Source organism: Myodes glareolus, chromosome 21 (assembly GCF_982192425.1).
Source record: "Myodes glareolus chromosome 21, mMyoGla1.1, whole genome shotgun sequence".
Lineage (NCBI taxonomy): Eukaryota > Metazoa > Chordata > Mammalia > Rodentia > Cricetidae > Myodes > Myodes glareolus.
This window is the reverse complement of record NC_142046.1, coordinates 54,424,571-54,443,732: the sequence shown is the minus strand read 5'-3', so window position 1 is coordinate 54,443,732 and position 19,162 is coordinate 54,424,571. Positions and strand designations below refer to the sequence as shown.

The 19,162-nt window shown below is 47.9% G+C and overlaps 1 protein-coding gene across 1 annotated transcript; it reads left to right on the top strand.

Moving 5' to 3' along the window:
- The first annotated feature begins 202 nt into the window (after positions 1-202).
- Chrna1 (cholinergic receptor nicotinic alpha 1 subunit) lies at positions 203-15,091 on the top strand. Its single transcript, XM_085680945.2, has 9 exons — positions 203-245; positions 6,490-6,635; positions 6,757-6,801; positions 7,491-7,600; positions 9,215-9,410; positions 10,308-10,545; positions 12,803-13,026; positions 14,179-14,418; positions 14,722-15,091. The coding sequence occupies exons 1-9, from the start codon at positions 203-205 to the stop codon at positions 14,851-14,853; spliced, it is 1,374 nt and encodes a 457-aa protein (XP_085537071.2). The 3' UTR covers positions 14,854-15,091.
- The last annotated feature ends 4,071 nt before the right edge of the window (positions 15,092-19,162 follow it).

Sequence of the window (19,162 nt, the reverse complement as noted above, 5' to 3'; positions counted from 1 at the left end):
GTGACTGTAGCCCAAGGCCCCTGCGTAGCTCGCTGGTCCTTGGGGCTGTGGGCAGCTCAGCTGTCACACATGCACACAGGTGGTGTAAGGCAATAGCTGCAGAGTCAGCTGGCTCCCAGCGCTGGCCGCCAAGCGCCAGACAGAGTGCCAGGGTGCAGGGCAGGCAGCTGGCTGCTGGAGACCGCATCAGTGCCCATAGCCCATGGAGCTCCCAGCGTTCCTCCTTCTGCTAGGCCTCTGCTCCGGTAAGTGCCCCTGGGGATGGGGTCCCTGCTTTGAAGTGCTAACCGCCTCCCTCAGCCCCCCCCCCAGACCTCAGTCTTACTTCTTTGATGGGAACACGGGATGCAGCTACACCAGCCACAGGCTTCGCCACCAGTCATTTCTAGACATTGGCTCGAGTGGACTCCTGAATTTTTAGCTTGTTTACCCGGTTAAAGTGGGAGCCGTTTAGTCAGAGCCCCGAGCAAAATATCCTGGTTGCTCAATTATTGCCTGGTCCCAGACTCAGCCACGTGAACACCCTGGCGTTACTTGTACGGTCTGGGCCACCGGTAGACAACGAGCGCTGCCTTCACGTTCAAATCCCTAGCAGGCATGCTCAACACAACCTGAGGGCTGCATGTGTTCAAAGATGCCCAGGAACGTGTCCCAGTACAAAATCATAAACTTACTTAAGTCTTATTTATTTATTTTTGATTATTTTATTTTTTTACTTTTTTTTTTGGTAACTTGATCGCATGGTTTGAGGTGTGTACTTCTATAGGTGATGGCGTGTTGGAACTCACCAACAACATAGCGTCACAAATAACGACATTCACGGGACTTTTGTGACTCTAGGATCTGTCTGAGAATGAAGGGAATTGATTGACAGCTACAGGTGTCGGGAAGAGAACCTGTTCATCAATGTAGGTTTAAACCATCTCTACAGAGAACAGGTTTTGTTGAGGTTTTTTTTTAGGTCCATATAAAGGCGCAGCTGCTGCCTTTTTGCCCCACCGCATTCTTTAAGGACCTCACTAATATGAAGGCTTTCGTTTGAGTTGGACTTATGAAACCTTGCACAGCCCTTGACCTCCTCTCTGCTCTGGAATGTGTCACATCCCAGCAGCTGAAACGGTATCTAAGACCCAGACTTCCGGTAGTGGGAAACAGGAGATGCGTGTTGATTGCTTCCTATGAATGTTTCCTGGTGACATCATTGTGCTAAGGAGCAAGGAGGCCAAGGGCCCACAGCTCCCTGCTCTAAACGGCTCTAATCAACACGGGCCTTCCAGGCAAGGGCAAAGAGCTTGTGCAAATACATACTCATTTTCAATAGCAAACTTAGGGAAAATATCTAAACTCAGATCAATTAAAGCCTGTGGAATTTGAAACTGAGCCAACCAAATAGGGTTCAGTATGTGTGTGCTTGCAAACACCACACTCAGTGAAAATTCATTTTTAAAATATTTAAAAGATTTTTTTTTAAAAAATTTATATGTATGAATGTTTTACCAACATGTATGTGTACCACATGTGTTCCCAGTGACTGCAGAGGTCAGAAGAGGGCACCAGATTCCTTGGAACTGGAATCACACATAGTTACGAGCCACCCCCTGTGGGAACTGGGAACAAATTAGGTCCTCTGCAAGAGCAGCAAGTGCTTTTAACTTCTGAGCCATCTCTTCAGCCCCCTCAGTGAAAATCCTTAAGTGCCATGCTTCTAAAAAAATACCTACAAGCTCTCTTAGGACAATAAATTCAGATGCAGCTGCTCAGAGAAGGGTGTGCTATGTATTTTAATCAAACCTAAAGTTTCCTGTGTTGATTCTCATATGCAGTCGGTGGGAAACAGATGACTTCACCCTGAGTGGGTGACATCCTGGGTGAGTGTGTGCTGTGGACTCAGGCAGGACATCCCAGAGCCTCAGACCTATAGAGGAAGAGGAAGGCTTCCCAGGGCAAGGCTCAGAGTGAGATGACAAAGCCTCCGTGTGTGAATGTGAAAGTGTTTGCAGAAATGTCTACCATCGTTTTCTCCCCCCTGGATGCTGGGACCTGAAGACTGCGCCCCTCTGGAGCCGTGCCCACTGAGATCGCTACCCTGTTCCAACTGTATACCACAAACCCTGCCTCCTTGTTGAACTGGAACGCAATATCCCTCGACCCAGTTCAGTCTATGTAAGAAGCACACTGAGCTTCCGGGTATTATAGGTTCTCCATCTGAAGGACCAACCATCCCACCCTAGTGTTCCTGTGGCCTTGTGTCTGTGTTCCTTTCATAAATTCCCCACTGACCCGTCAGGCCCTTTCCTGGAGCCATGGGAAGAATTTGACAGTGGTCTATAGTAATCACTACACTGGTTGTATTCTAATCTAGAATACAGCCAGGCAGGGCGGTTCACACCTTTAATCCCAGCACTGGGAGGCAGAGGCAGGCAGATCTCTGTGAGTTCGAGGCCTGCCTGGTCTAAGGATGGAATTTAAGGACAGCCAGGGATGTTACACAGAGAAACCCTCTCTCAAAAAAACGAAAAAAGGAAAAGAAAAAGAAAGGAAGAAACAGCCTAAAGTTTTTATTGTAAGGAAACTGAAGTTAAAAGCTATGAACTGACATGTGGGGGTGACAAGACTCAGGTTCTGGAATGTGGTCCCTTAAAAACTCACCCAGGTAGCGACACAGCATGACACTGGAATAGGAGTTACCCATGGCGACTCACTGACGTTCAGAATTGCTTTTGTCAAAACCAAGGCCAGTTCCCTGGGTACAAACACACACTGGGCTGGTGGGATGGCTCAGTAAGTAAAGCCCTGGCCTTAAATACTCAGGACCTTAGTTCAGTCCCCAGAACTCATATTTAAAAAGACAAGCATGATGGCACATGTCTGTAACCCCAACTCTGGGGACAGGAAGGCAGACAAGCCCCTGTGGCTCACTAGCCATCCAGCCTAGCCTACATGATAAATTTTAGACTAATGAGAGACCCTGTGTCCAAAAAGAGGTGGATCCCTGAGAAATAACATCCGAGGCTGTCCGTTGGCCTCCACATGCATGTGCGCATATATGTATTTGCGTATACACACATATGCAAATGCACACAGTCTCACACACAGAATATAGATTCGACCCACATGATCTAGGAAGCACACTTTGAACTTGTAACTAAGTTCATCTTAGCACCGGTCTTTTGTGGGCAGAATTCGCATTCATTTCTGTCAGGGCCACTCTCTTGGGGCTTGCTGAACACCGCAATTGCTGTTCTGTTTACACAGCCCCTGTCATAGAGACCCTTGCCTGTGTTCCACTCAAGAATCCCAGGCACACCACTGCCACCTTTCTTAGGACACATCACCTTCCAGTGTGTTCACAGCTATTTATGTAAATGCAAATGTCAATCACCATGTGAACAGAGAGAAGAGGTTCATGCCAGGTTCAGCTCTGCTGTGGAATATTTAACCATGTAAAGATGTGTTACATTGGTTTGTGCTACATTTGTTTAACGATGTAAAGATGTGTTGCTCTTTCACCTGGCCTGCCGAAAGCACCTGATTGGTCTAATTAAAAAGCTGAACAGTCAATAGCTAGGCAGTAGAGGGATAGGTGGCCAGGCAGGCAGAAAGAGTATGTAGAGGAGGAATCTAGATGGGGGGGGAGACGCCCCCCAAGACTAGCCAGTCAGGCAGCCTCCGGTCAGTCAGACACGAGTAAGCAGAGAAATATGTTGTAAGGAGGCCACTAGTTAGTTCCCGGCCGGTTAGCCCCGAAATAATCACACAGACCCGAAATAATCACTCCATGTTGTGATTTGGGAGCTGGTTGGTGGCCCAAGAGAAAGCCTGCTACACACTTTCAAATGTCTTACATTCCTAAAGCAATGTTTGCATGCAGTAGATATTCCGCTGATGTTTGTGAGTTAGCAACGTCACCACCACTGGCATAAAGAGTATCAGTGTGACTTGGCTAAAAAGTATCAATATGATTTGGCCAAAAAAGGGCAACAATGACCGGCTTTGTTTTCAATTTAGAACCTGCCTTTTTAATGAAAGCCTTTTACAGGCTTGCGTTGACTCCAGCTCTCCAAGCCATACTGTAGCCGGGAAGGGAATTGCAGAATTCTTCCTTGGAGTCTTATAAATAAATTCTTTTACATAGGCTTGCTTACTCATTCTATCACTGATGGTCCTGTGAGCTGTTTTCTGGCAATGGGTTACAGTAAGGTTTCTATAAACACTGTGTGTGTGTCGGGGGTGGGGGATTCTATCTCCTCACCTTGTTCGCTGAAATCAACCTAAGAAATAGAGCCTGGGGTAGAAATTTCTTGTAGAAGGAACAAGTCCCCTTGCCGTGGGCTAGGGGAGGAGGTAAGTACCTGTAGCATGCTGGCATGCCTGTCCCAATTCTCCCCTTCTTAGGGGACCATCAGGCTACACTCACAGCTTTTTCTGGGGCATAATGCGGGGCCTCTGCTCTATCCACTGCTTCCTAGAGTTTTCCTCCTGTGTAAAAAAAAAAAATGTGTCTCACACAACACCTTCTCTTGAGGGTCAACAGTTTGGGGAGTTATAAGAGAAAGTTCTGTTTAGTTTGGCCTCTTCGATACTGTTGGAAGTTTTGAGGTTCAGGAAACTTAGGAAGCAGGAAGGGAGATTCGGGCTAGGTCAGGGTCCACGAGGGTCACGGCGAAGATGTTTAAACTACGCTGGAATGGTCAAATCCAAGTGGAGATCACACTTTACCTTTAGAAGAGAAATAAACTGCCCGAGTCTAATCCTGCCTCTAACTAAGAGGAGACCTGGGAGGGCATGGCTACCAGTTGAACCTCAGAGCTCTTGCCTGGAAAGCTGGGGAAAAAACCGCAGGCCGCATCAGTAAAATGACTCAGAAGGATTCCAGATGCTCGCAGGATTTCACATACTCATCCATCGCCAAGCATCAGGCATTTCCTAAAGATCCAGGCTCTAGGTGAGAAGGAACACTGCCGCACAAAGAGGGAGCACATCACATTCATTCAACAGCTAATGCTTCCTTGGCCCATGGAGAAGTCATGGTGGCCTCGGCGACTGCCCTTGGAAAGGGAAGGTCTGGTCACGTGAATGGGGTAAACGGATTGTGTGTCTGCTCCTGGGTAGGCAGCCTTAGACCTTGTCGGGCTGGAGCTGTGGTGATCTTTATGAGGCACACGATGGGATGGGGATGCATGTTTCTCCCAGGGGCGAGGGTACATGCAGTTGTGAGGTCGCAGCCAGAGCACACCGCACTCAAAATCAAGAGTTCCTGTGGGTTTGCCACAAGGAACGGAGGGTCCTGTTAGCTGAATGACCTTAGGCAAGTCCTGCACCTTCTGAAGGTCAGGTCAGAAAGGTGTGCTTATCTTGGCAGCCTCAGGGGGTGGTGTCGGGCAGAGGTAAGAAGGGAACTGTGTTCTAAGTAGACGTTCTAACCCGAGTCATCAAAGCACAGGGGTTTTGTCTGTGATTTAGTTTTCCCTCTGTTTTGATTGGCACACGGCTCTACCAGCAGCGCTCTGTGAAAAATCAGGTAAAACACGCATTGCGTAAATGTCTTAGCGTTTAAAGTACACAGCTCAGTTCAATATCATCATTGTTGCCTAGCTCTGGGACTCTTTGGTTGTCTCCAGAGGACACCCTGGCCACATTAGATGGCCCTGTTCTCCCAGTCACGAGGAACCACCTATCTTTCCACCACTATGGATTTACCAGTCCAACGTCTCATACAGCACATACCCTTGACACCTGACTGTTTGCACTAGCTGAATGTTATTAAGGTGCATCCGTGTTGCAACAGGATCTTCGCTTCGTATCCTTTCTATGATTCAATAATATTCCATTCTTTTAATACACCGCACTTCATCCATCTGTTTATCTGTTAAAGACACGCGGGGCCGTTTCTACTGTCTGAGTATAACGCCTAGTTTGGTAGTTCTTTGGGTGTACACTCGGGAGTGAACTTGCTGGGTCATATGGCAACTCTGGGTTTAGATTGTTGAGGACCTCAAAATACTATATTCTTACCAACAGTGTGAGGTTTCAAGCTTTCCATAACTTCGCCAACACTTAGTACTTTCCCTTTAGTTCACTGTAGCCAGCCTAGAGGTTGTAAGCCAGCATCCACTTTACACTGTCCATGGCATCCTGAAATAGGAAGTCAGTCAGTCTAAGATTGTCTTAGACCATGTCCAGACTCTAAAACACCCATGCTAGCCTTTCTGTGCGTGTGTGGCTTTTTTTTTTTCTGTGTGTTCTCCTGAAAAATGTGATATGGCCAGGGGCTGCATTAAGTAAGGTCACCTATTGAAAGAGCCTGTGTTATCCCACCCAACTGTTTCTGGGTAAGGGACCACACCGGCAACTGTGTTTGGGAGGGGATGCTGCCTTTGACAGGGGCTCTGTGTGCCCTTTGTTACCCGGTTGTGCCTCTAGCCCTGGCGAGAATATGTACAAGCTGGGAAACAGTATCTGACAGGATATGTGTCCTTTGCTGCCCAGCTGGCCTGGTTCTGGGCTCCGAGCATGAGACGCGTCTGGTGGCGAAGCTATTTAAAGACTACAGCAGTGTGGTTCGGCCAGTGGAGGACCACCGCGAGATTGTCCAGGTCACCGTGGGCCTACAGCTGATCCAACTCATCAATGTGGTAAGAAGATGGGTGCTGGGGGTTCCCTGCGGCACCCACTGTGTGGCACCCACCTTCACAGCGGACCCTCTCCCCTTGGCTTCCCTGTACATGCCCTAAAGAGGGGCTTCTTTGTTTGCAGGATGAAGTCAATCAGATTGTAACCACCAACGTCCGTCTGAAACAGGTAACACAACCGGGTGACTGCCTTTATGATGCTCTTATTCACCTAAAATCAAACCTGGGCCCGGATGAAATCAATCTAGGAAATAGGATCGAATACAAACATGTTGGAAGTGGGTCCCTTGGGACGGGGGGAGGGGAGCATATATACCTGGCATATCCTAATATCCTGTTTGGTTTGAGTTTTCTTTTCGTGTTTGTTGGTCTCTGTGTGGGTTCATCTGCTAGGGAGGCTGTAGCCAAGGAATACAAACTAGAAGGCTTCAACAACAGGAATTTATCATTGCACTGTTCTGGAGGCCAGATGTTCCAAAGTCAATGTGTCATTGGAGTTGCTTCCTTCTGAGGACTGAGGGGAAATCTATTTCAGAAGTTTCTACGAGGCTTGTAGAGAGCTGTTGTCATGTCATTCGCTCTGTGAATTTGGTGTGTGTGTTGTGTTTAGATCTCTTTTTATAAGGACATTGGACTGGGGCTAACCCTAATGACCTCGTTTTAACTTAATTTCTTTGTAAGGATACAACTAAGGGCCCAACTGAAGTACGGGCTAGTGCTAGCAGAGTGAATTCCACCGAAATAGAAATCAGCCTGTGGCATTGCCTTCCTAAAGCTTGCTGGTCCATCGGGACTCTGAATCACTCTAGATAGGACGCTGGTTCCGCGTTCTAATTAGTGGCATGTCTCCCTTTCTAGCAATGGGTAGACTGCAACTTGAAATGGAATCCAGAGGACTACGGTGGGGTGAAAAAAATCCACATCCCCTCGGAAAAGATCTGGCGGCCGGACGTCGTTCTCTATAACAAGTAAGCAAAGCCATGAAGGGTGGGCCAAGGGTCCCCTCAGAAAAACTGCCACATGCGTTTCCCCACCGTTTGCATTAAATAACCCTTAAAATCAGAGCCACGTTGACAGGCAAGGGGTGCCATATGGCGTCCCACGTTATGAATAGAAACAATTATGGGAGCCAAATTGAATCAGGGCTGTGGGTGGGGACATTAATCCCGGAGAGCCGCAGTGGGGCGTGTGGCAGCCATCCGAATCACCTGGACTTCCGTCTCTGAGTTTCTTGGAATCAAATACCCGCTCCCCCTCCCCGCCCCCGCCACCAAATGGGTCTCAGCTCCCAGGGGGTCTTTTTCACCACGTCTTGAATGTCATCCGAGCAGTAATACCCGGATGCCTAGGTTGCATACATGGGGCCCTGCCACAGACTGCGTGTTGCGAAATTATAATGTGATTCAAGACACTTGGCTTAATGACACGTTCATTATCATATGCCCTTCATTTGTCAGGGAATATTCATTTCAAAGAGCACCCTTCCAAAGCAGGAGCAGGAGCTTGCGCAGTCGGCTAGAGGATTTGCAGTCTGCTCCCACGCACACCGCTGATGTTCCCGGTAGGGGCGGTGGATGAAAATGATGCCCTCTGGCGGCCCTCCCAGCATCAACCACACGCCGCCCAGCCATAGCTGGGATTCCAGCTTGACCCAAATTCCCCATTGAAGGCGGTACGCTTCTGTACAGAGATGCTGATGGAAGCAGAACCTTCTCTTCAGTGAGAACCCAGGGTAGCTCTGGTCCTCTCTACAGTTCCATAAGGGGCACCTCCGTGGCTAAAAAAAAAAAAAAAAGGCTGGGGGGGTTGCAGCTCAGTGGCAGAGGATTTGTCTGACACGTGAAATTCTTATACGTAATCCACAGAACTAGAGGAAATGAACGTTTTGATGTTTTTAAAGATCTACGTTTTCAGCTTCTGAGAAGGGATCCAGCTATGTGGCCACGCTGGGTATTCAGACTCCCATGGCCTCCCTGGGTAACCTGGTGCTGAAGGTTGGATGGCTGGGAGCTCTATGCTCTTCTTTCTCAGCTACAACGGCCCCTCCCCTGCTGGCCAGAAGGCATCTGAGTTTGTGACCCGCCCACCAAGTTCTGGACAACCCTCAGGAGGGCACCAGTCCTCCCCCACAGCGTTCAACTACTAGGAGTGTTTTAAGTTTCCAGATTTTTCAGTCGGCTCTCAAAGTGCGCAGACTGGGGCTCACATTACAAGGGTCTCTGGGTACTGGAAAGGAGAACCGAGGTGCAAGGGGCCCATGTCACCTGTTGGTTCCCGAAGCCTGTAGATTCCTACGTTCTTCCTTTGATATCTGAGTTGGGGCTTGCTTAGTGCTCAGGAATCTGTATTCTTTCTTTCATTGGTTCATTGACTGACTGAGAGAGAGTCGGTCTTCCTATGTAGCCCAGACTGTCTTAATCCCAGCCGCTGGAGCGTTGTAACCACCACACCTGGTTAGTACTTAAGAATGTGGGTTTTTGACCGTTACTCCAGTGAGGCTTCTTATAAGAGAAATTTGGGGAGCGCTGCGGTAGATTAGAAGGCAAGACTGGAGCCATTTTTCTCTCTGACCCCCACCATAGTGCGGATGGCGACTTTGCCATTGTCAAGTTCACTAAGGTGCTCCTGGACTACACCGGCCACATCACCTGGACACCTCCAGCCATCTACAAGAGCTACTGCGAGATCATTGTCACCCATTTTCCGTTCGATGAGCAGAACTGCAGCATGAAGCTGGGCACCTGGACCTATGATGGCTCGGTGGTGGCGATCAACCCGGTAGGTGGTGGCCTCCCGGGATGCAGCCGGTTTCAAGAATCCAGGGCGGGCCTGCACATGATCCAGATCATCAATGTGGTGAGATAAGTGTTGGGGGCGGGGCAATCACAAGCTCCAGGCCCTACTCTCAGCTAGAGATGCATCTAGTTGTATGGCTTTCAACTGAGTACCAAGGTTCTTGATGTCCCGGAGAACTAAGTAAGAATTCCCTTTGCTGTGTGTTGTCTCAAGAATTCTGATGAATGGGGGCTGGAGAGATGGCTCTGCGGTAAAGAGCACTGCCTGCTCTTCCAAAGGTCCTGAGTTCAATTCCCAGTAGCCACATGGTGGCGCACACCCATCTGTAATGAGGTCTGGTGCCCTCTTCTGGCCTGCAGGCATACACACAGACAGAATACTGTATACATAATAAATAAATAAATATTTTTTAAAAAAAGAATTCTGATGAATGAGTCGAGAGGGACTCAGGATCAGTTATTTATTTATTTATGTGTTTGTTTGTTTATTATGTATGTAGCGTTCTGCTTGCATGTATGCCTGCAGACCAGAAGAGGATGCCAGGTCTCATTACAGATGGTTTTGAGCAACCATATGGTTGCTGGGAATTGAACTCAGGTCCCCTGGATGAGCAGCCAGTGCTCTTAATCTCTGAGCCATCTCTCCATCCCCAGGATCAGTATTTTAAAGTTTCACGGAGATTTGAGATTTGTAGAGCTAAAATGAATAACCCTAACTTATCACCTAACTCATGCTGTAGGAAATCAACCTATTACCCCCAAACAGGGGCCCAGCATCACTCTTAGAGAAGTGACCCTCCGAATGGGATATGGCTGCCATGTCATTGCCCCTCCTCGGGGTGATGGAGCGGGGCTCTGCAAACCTTGTTTTGTTTCTCAGGAAAGTGACCAGCCGGACCTGAGTAACTTCATGGAGAGCGGGGAGTGGGTGATCAAGGAAGCCAGGGGCTGGAAGCACTGGGTGTTTTACTCCTGCTGCCCCAACACTCCCTATCTGGACATCACCTACCACTTCGTCATGCAGCGCCTGCCCCTCTACTTCATCGTCAACGTCATCATCCCCTGCCTGCTCTTCTCCTTCCTAACCAGCCTGGTGTTCTACCTGCCCACAGACTCAGGTGAGCGCGGTTGCCATGACTACAGCCGCTGTGGAGCTCGCGCTGCTATTTTAGGGGGAGCCAGGAATAACTGTGTGCTGACAGAGGCCCAGGGACCCAGTGCATCGTTGCTGCGGGCAGGGTGCAGACGGACAGTCACCAAGTGGTGGTATGAAGCCAGTGGCGCTCATAGCGGGAACGGAACTCAGGTTCCTGGAAGAGCAGCAAGTGTTCCTGACCATGTAGCTATCTCTCCAGCCCCACACACCCCTATATTTCTTTCTTTCTTTTTTTTTTTCAAGACAGGGGTTCTCTCTGTAGCTTTGGAGCCTGTCCTAGAACTCACTCTATAGAGCAGGCTGGCCTCGAACTCACAGAGATCCACCTGCCTCTGCCTCCCGAGTGCTAGGATTAAAGGTGTGCATCACCACCACCTGGATCACCCCTGTATTTCTACTTATTTATTTTTATGTGTGTGAGTATTATGCCTACATGTATGTCTTATGCTACATGTGTGTGCCTGGTGCTAATGGAGGCCAAAAGAGAGCACCAGTTCCCTGGAACCGGAGTTCTAGATGGCTGTGAGCTTTCATGTGGGTGCAGGGACGGGGCGGCCAGCACTCTTGACTGCCGAGCCATCTCTCCTGCCTCCCATATTTCTTTCTGAACAAGTATATGCAAATAAATATTTCCAGCTTCCCAAGCAAATGAAACTTCTGAAAGCAAGTAGAAAAACACTGATAAAACAATATGGAAACGAATTGGCATCTATAAATGCTGAATTATGACTGTATAGCAAGAGTTATGATCACTTAGTACATAACTAAATCGTATTACTAGATAAGAAATGGTAACTAACTTGGTAACTTAATATTTATACTTCTAACTTCTTCTTTTGGGGGCAGAACTGAGGATTTCCTGCTTTTACTCTGTATCCTTCCGTATTTTCTCACTCGCTCCTCGGGATTCACAGGAAACGGGTTCTAGGACGCCCGCAGGTCCTAGATGTGCAAGTCCCTCATATAAAACAGCATTGCAGTCACATGGAATTTCTACACAACCTTTGAGACTTAAAATTATTTCTTGATAAGTTGTAAAGGCTACACAAATGGTTACCATGCTGCCTTGTCTGGAAGATAGCGGCAGAAAAGCCTGCATATGTGCAGTATAGATACGATTCAATTTTCCTGAATCTCTCCAATCTGAGTTTGGTTGAATCCTTGCAGAGTCTGCAGGTACAGAGGCTGACTGTCCATCTACCATCTGGAAGACGACGTAGGAAGAGGACCACAGTAACAGCAGGCAGGGCAATATGAGAGACCCTCCCCCGGGGACCCCAACAAGAGCAGCCCAAGGTTCTCTATAGCACCCCACCGCCCTTCCTGCTGCCTGCTCAGCCAGGACTTCTGAGACTTGGGCCTGCAGGAAAAAGACAGGGACTTAAGGGGATCCCTACTATGAAAAATAAAACAAATGGAGAAATGAGTGAAAAGACAAACTTTCTAGACAAGAGTGAGAGGAGGCGGGGTTTGGAGTCCCCGGGCGTCCTGAGGACAGCTCCTCATTGGCAGATCTTGTCTCTTTTTCAGTTTGGCCTTGCGGCTTGCTTCATACTGAGAGACGTGTAATATCTGGGCCGCCCAGCCATCTGCTGGCTAACAAGGGAGCCGGTCCTGAAGTTAAGCCCCACTTCCACCTTTAGTGGAGCTTGTTAGCCCAGAATCTCCCTTGTTTTCCTGAGTCCCAACAAAAAAGAAGAGTTTAGACCATGAAATTCACCGCTTGGCAAGATGGAATGGAAACACCAGCCACTCAATGCTGTCAGTAGAGTTAAGACGCTGCGGTCACACGGGAAAGAAGTTCCCAGAATTAACCCTTGAGAACATGCTGGTCACGTTCCTTCTCTTTGGACTTTGGTGGCAGATGAGGGTTCAAGGACAGCCTTGATGGGAATTCACAGACGAGGTGTTCTACACAACAGCAGCTTCTGTCTTCTTAGCTCTGGAAGCTCAAACTGAGAGCAGGGAGCCAACAGGCTTCGTCTATTCTGAGGCCAATCTCCCGGCCAAGCAGAGCCCACCTTCTCCACGTCCTCATGGTCCTCCCTGTGCATGTCTGTGTCCACAGTCCCCCTTGCTGTGACACCAGTAATCCCCTCCCCACTCTCATTTTGCCTTAATTATCTCCTTAATGGTCCCCTATCCAAGCACAGCCACACTCGGAAGTCTTGGGTTCCAGGAATGGGTGGTTGTTGCATTTCTTCCTTTTGTCTTTTTAGGGGAGAAGATGACACTGAGTATCTCTGTCCTGCTGTCCCTCACCGTGTTCCTCCTGGTCATCGTGGAGCTGATCCCGTCCACCTCCAGCGCCGTGCCTCTGATCGGGAAGTACATGCTGTTCACCATGGTGTTCGTCATCGCGTCCATCATCATCACCGTCATTGTTATCAACACACACCACCGCTCGCCCAGCACCCACATCATGCCTGAGTGGGTGCGGAAGGTGGGTGCTGAGGCCGCAGGTCTCCCCTCCAACGACAATACTTAGGACTGAAAGTCCTTCTTGGGCTTGGGGAACCTGGAGCAGTTTTTGTGGGTGCAGCTTAGGCAGCCTTCCTGGAGAGAGAAGAAGAGGAAAAGGACAAAGCCTGCTCAACCTTATGAAATCTCTGACTAGAAATGAATAGACCCCTGTCTTATCGCTTGGACATTCTTTTTTATTATTATTATTTTGTTTGTTTTGTTGATTGGTTTTGGTTTCTCGAGACAGGATTTTTCTGTGTAGTCCCAACTGCCCTGGAACTCACTCTGTAGGCCAGGCTGTTCCCAGACTTACAGAGATCCACCTGTCTCTGCCTCATGAGTGCTGGGATTAAAGGTGTGCGCCACCACGCCAGGCAAGGACATTCTTTGTATTGGTGTGTTTCTCAACTGTTGAACTTCTCATCAGTTGAGAATAGAATACGGAGGAGAGAGAGAGGAGAGCCCTAATGAGAAGTGTGTGCTCGTAAATATTTGTCTTATGGAACTGAACATGTGTTAATACCTCCCATATGCCTTTTTATTTCAATCAATTAATTTTGTAATCATGCTGGGGATTGAACTCAGGGCCCTAAACATTCTTGACAAGCACTGGACCACTGAGCCAAATATGTCCACTTTTTATAAGCATCATACAGACACTTAACTGTAGGGCAATAGTGTCAGTAATCGTGGCTCACCCTGTGGGCTTCTGGAGGACACTAATGGTCCCTGTTAGATAACTCTGTATGTGTAACATTAGGAACAAAACCCAGAAGAAAACAGTCAAGTTATTCTGTGGGCTAAACATTTACATGCTTAAGGCTGCAGAACTGGTCTGTAATCTAGGTTCCTGGGAACACCCTTTCTGTTGGCTGCAGTCTGGTAATGCAGCGGAGGTGGCTGCACACAGGCTCCCTCCAGTGGCAAGCTGCTCACATTACAGAATCATAGACTACAGCCAGGAGATGTATTGTTCTTGACCTGTAGGGCCATCTTTCGGTTTTAAGGACAAGGAGGGTGAGGCCTGGAGATGCTGAGTGATTTGTCCAAGATTACACTTCTAACTCAAAGATGGTGGTTCTTGGAAATGTTGACAAGAAGTCTCATACCATGGATTTCTTCTTTATATTAGGTTTTTATCGACACTATCCCAAACGTTATGTTTTTCTCCACGATGAAAAGACCATCCAGAGATAAGCAAGAGAAAAAGATATTTACAGAAGACATAGATATCTCTGACATTTCCGGGAAGCCGGGGCCTCCACCTATGGGCTTCCACTCTCCCCTGATCAAGCACCCGGAGGTGAAAAGTGCCATTGAAGGTGTTAAGTACATCGCCGAGACCATGAAGTCAGACCAGGAGTCCAATAATGTAAGCTTTCAAGTCCACACCTCTGGGCTTAAATCATCAAACACATGAGTGTGACAGGTGGGTTTGGCCTGACCAACCTTCAACCTCCGGTTACTGACCTTGGATGTGCTGTGCTGACTGCCTATAGGCCCCTCTAGTAACTCACTTTGGTGGAAAATAATTCCACCAAATTTAAAGATCAAAATATCAGCCTCAAGTGTTAAGGTTTGGAGATTTGCATATTGAAGGCCAGGCCAGTCGGGGATGCTATGAGCCTGTGTCCCATCTTAAGGGATTCCCGTCTTGTGCTCTTTTCCCTCACAGGCGTCGGAGGAATGGAAGTATGTTGCCATGGTGATGGACCACATTCTCCTTGGAGTCTTTATGCTGGTATGTCTCATCGGGACACTGGCTGTGTTTGCAGGTCGGCTCATTGAGTTACATCAGCAAGGATGAGCAGAAGGTTGAACCTACCTCTGCCCCAGTCCCAACCAGCGCTGGGAAAGAGGAAGTTCTTTAATACTTTCACACTTACCAAACACGCAGTGTTCTACATGTCCTATTAATAGTAGTGGTCTCTGTTTACAGGCTACGGCCTTGAAGTATTTCCCCTTTGCTTCTCTTTCAACCCCATGGGTCTTCTTAAAGAGTGAACACTTCTCAAAGAGTAAATAAAAGTGAGCCTTCAAAAAAAGAGTTTATTGTTAAGTGACCGCTCAGAGAGTTTTGCTTGGGTGCTCAGGTTTTCTCTTGTATTATCATTGTTCATTGCTTTTGTTTTCTTTTAAGATTGTCCATGTATAGGTGTTTTGTCTGCATGTATGTCTGTATGCCACATACATGCCTGGTGCCCATGAAGGTCAGAAGAGGGCATCTCATCCCCTGAAACTGGAATTACAAATGGTTGTGAGCCACCATGTAGAACCTGGGGATTGAACCCAGGTCCTCAGGAAGAGCAGCCAGTGTTCTTAACCACTGAGTCATTTCTCTAGCCCTGCTAATTACTATTTTTAAAGCATAGAGAATCCTTTACTTAGACACTCGGTTTCATACTTATTAGGAAAACCTGCCTACCAGAGCCCCCAAAGACAAAACATTTAATGTGGACACAGAGGAAAAGTGTGTGTGTGTATGTGTGTGTGTGTGTGTGTGTGTGTACTTGACACAAGCTTGAGGCAAGCTTCCAGGGATGGGGGTAGGGGACAGATTCTTCTCTTGACACTTCCCACCCCACCAGGGGAGTCTGGGGTCACAGATGCACACAGTCAGCTCCAGCTCCTAACATGGGTTCTAAGACTGAATTTAGGTCGCTAGGTTTATGCAGCCATAATAACGTTTACCTGCAAACCCATTTCCCTGACCCAAAGGTAATCCTAGGGCCAACAATATGCAAATAATACCAAAAAAACTTCGTGATTTAAAGTAGATTCCTGATACCAGGAGGAGGAGAAAGGTTTCTTAAATGCTTTTTGTTGGAGAGGCCTTTTTGGAAGGATGTTTGGGATTGCATCCAGAGACTTGCAAATCCAAGGAGCATGGAGCCCCAACTTGCCTGAGAGTTTGTTCTCAGGACCCATGAAGAGCATAGGTGATCACTGAGCACCAGCCTCTGACATTGTGAGAGTCATCTCACCTCTATGGATTTATTTTATCCAAATAATTTCACACAATATCAATAAAGACCCTATTTTACAAGTGAAAAAAAAAACAAACAGAATTTGAGGAAAGGTAAGCTCTGCTCCAACTAGAAGGAGAAAAACTGAAATCCCAGTCCTTCAGGTTCTAAAGCAAGGTTGGAGAGATGACTCAGTGGGTAAGAGCATTGGCTGTTCTTCCAGGGACTCTGAACCAAGGACTCACAATCACCCATAGCGGGATCTGATGCCCTCTTGTGGCATGCGGGCACACATGCAGACAGAGCACTCATACGTAAATACATAATTTTTTAAAAAAGAAGTTTTAAAAAAGATGCTAAAAACAAGTCCCAGCTGACCCTGTCACCTGCTCCCTTGCTGTCCCAGCCAAGCTTAGCTTGACCTAAGCCGTTCTGTCTCTCTGGGCTGTGGTGTGGGGCGCTCTGGTGTTGGCGTCCTCCCACACTCTGCCTTCCCAGTGAAACTTCCTGGCTTTTCCTTCAGTCCTTACGCCAATCATGTAAGTCCTAAGAACGGAACCAGAAATGTCCACACACCATGACCTCTTGCGGAGTCTGGAGAATGACTTCTCTGTGGCAGGCAGAGAAACCGTGCAGCTCTGGAGCGAGGAAAGGCCTTTGAATCCCAGCACATCTGACCACAGTCAGCCCCAGGGAGAGGTATAAAGGGCGCACCCAGAAGGCCGGTCGGAGCCCAGGTGGCTTCGATCTCCTTCTCCTGGGGACACCCATCACAGGTCTACTGCTAGACCTGTAGCAGTACTAGGCACTTTCATCCCAAACAGCTCTCATTTTAAACTGAAAGCAATTGGCAGTTTCTCCAAAGTCACACCCAGGGTCACCAAAGGCTCACCAGAAGGAAAAGCTTGTACTTATTTGTCTGAGAATGTGTCCTTGAAGAAAGAGCCACGAGAAGGCAGTCTAGGTGCTCATCCACAGATGAACAAAACAGACGTAGACACTGGGGTTTTGTGTGTCTGTGTTCAAGTCTCAGGGGCCATCCACATTGTGTGTGTCTTGTTGCTGTTGTTTTGTTTGTCTGTTTGTTCTGAGGTAAAGCCTGGAATGTGGCAAGCAGGCTGGGCTGATGAGGCAGCTGGCTCCAGGATCTGCCGTCTCCTCTTTCTCAGCCCGCGCCGCCACACACAGTTTTGTTGATGTGGGGTTTGGGACTCCTACTCATGTCTACGTGGCTCCAAAACAAACATTTTATCAATTAATCTAACTCTTAAACTTTTCCCATCATGACCACTTTTTGCTTGAAAAATGTTATACAGGACTATAAAAATGTACAAAATAAACAACAAGATTTAACTAAAAATCCTTTGGTATGCATATAATTTTATCACCTATTAAGGAAAAAGCACAAATTAGCTTTTGAGGAGGATGTCTTTGCAAATTGTCCAACATAATCCCTTTCAAAGACATCTTAATATGATACTTACATGGTAGTAAATAATAAAAGTCTTTGCTTTAGGTAATTAAACCATACTGTGTTTATAAGAGCAGAAAGAACACTGCAATTCTAGCATTCACTAGTTTCAAACCTGAGCAGAGGTGTGTCAGGCAGAGTTCATGGAGGTGGGTGGGGGTGTGGGTGTGGGTGGGGGGTGGGGGTATTCAGGAATGTGAGGAGGGGACCTACAACAAACTCTTCCTTTGTGGGTGTGGAAGCAGCGGAAAGTCATTCCCTCTCCCTCCGTTTGAGTCACACTACAGACCGAACTGTATTACTGCGCCTCTCCCGCTCTCAAATGCTGGCCCACTAACTTCCGGTGCAAACATATTGGAAGATGGGGCCCTTGACCAGTAGTCAGCCTTAGACAAAGTCTCGGAGGCTTCGTAATGGGGTGAGTGCTTTGATGAAGAGAAGCGTGCCAGAGAGCTTCTTCCCCTTTTCCTTCCCCCCGCCCCATGTGAGGCTGCAGGAAGATCAGCCGGTGAGAACAATAATGACCACACGATCCATCCCATTCACCTCTACGATCCCCTTCTATCTTTACCAAGCTTAAAGTACAGGCTGCCACGAACATGGTTCCCGCTGGACACAGGGCAACATGAGGCTAGGACCTGACAGCGCTAGAAGTATTGATTAACAAGGAGCTAAGCTGCGGGCACCTAAGAGGGTCCAAGCTAGTCTCTCGGTCGGGGAAAAGACCTGGCAAGTCTGAACCAAGTCTAACATCTGGTTCCTAGTTTGTACTGGGTCAGTCTCAAATGTTTCCTTTTTACAAACACAGCACTATGCCAACATGAAGAGAAACCGGGTGGAGGGCCCGTGAGCTCTCCGCAACTGCGCAGACTTTTTATTAAATCTAACATCCCCCGGCCTCAAAAACAAAATAAAGACCAACAACGTATTAAAAAGCAAAGCTGGCGTGAGAGCTAATCTTCATTTTCAACCGAGTGTGTATTACTTCCAGACAGGACCAGCTATATGGGGTCCCGTGAACGCGAACAGCGTCTCATAGGTTGGTGGACCAAACAGAATCAAAGTGGAAAAGGCAGTCAGCTGTGTGCATTAGTGCCCTGTCTTTGCTGTGGCGAAACGCCCGGCAAAAGCAACGTAAGGAAGGAAGGGTTTATTCTGACCCTCAGTTTGAAAGTCCTGTTGCGTGACCGAGGACTTATAGAGGTCAGGAGGCGGAGTATAGTCAACAGGAAGTAGACCAGGCCACAAAACTTCCAGACCCACCCACAGTGAGCCACTTCCTTCTCTAAGGCTCAACCTTCTCTAAATCCTACAATCCTTCCCAAACAGAACAACCACACATCAGGCCTACAGGGGACACTGCATCTTCAAGTCAGCTGTATAAGCTGTTTGTTTGTTTCCTGAGCAAGTGTATCTACTGTGCCGTCATCCTCAAATTGGACATCAGACATGGACTCACCACGTCCCGCCTTGCCCTTCAGTGTTGGTGTCATAAACACATCACCAGCCTAGCATTTTTCTGTGAGTTCCAGGGCTGGAGCAAGCACTTTACTGAGCCAGTCTCCCATCTTACAGTGGGAGTATTTGCACTTCTGCTGCCTCCAAGTTCAGGGCTTGACCCCTATGTTTCCGCCGTTGTTGGCCAGGAGGTAGAGAAGCGGGAACTTGCAGGTCATGCT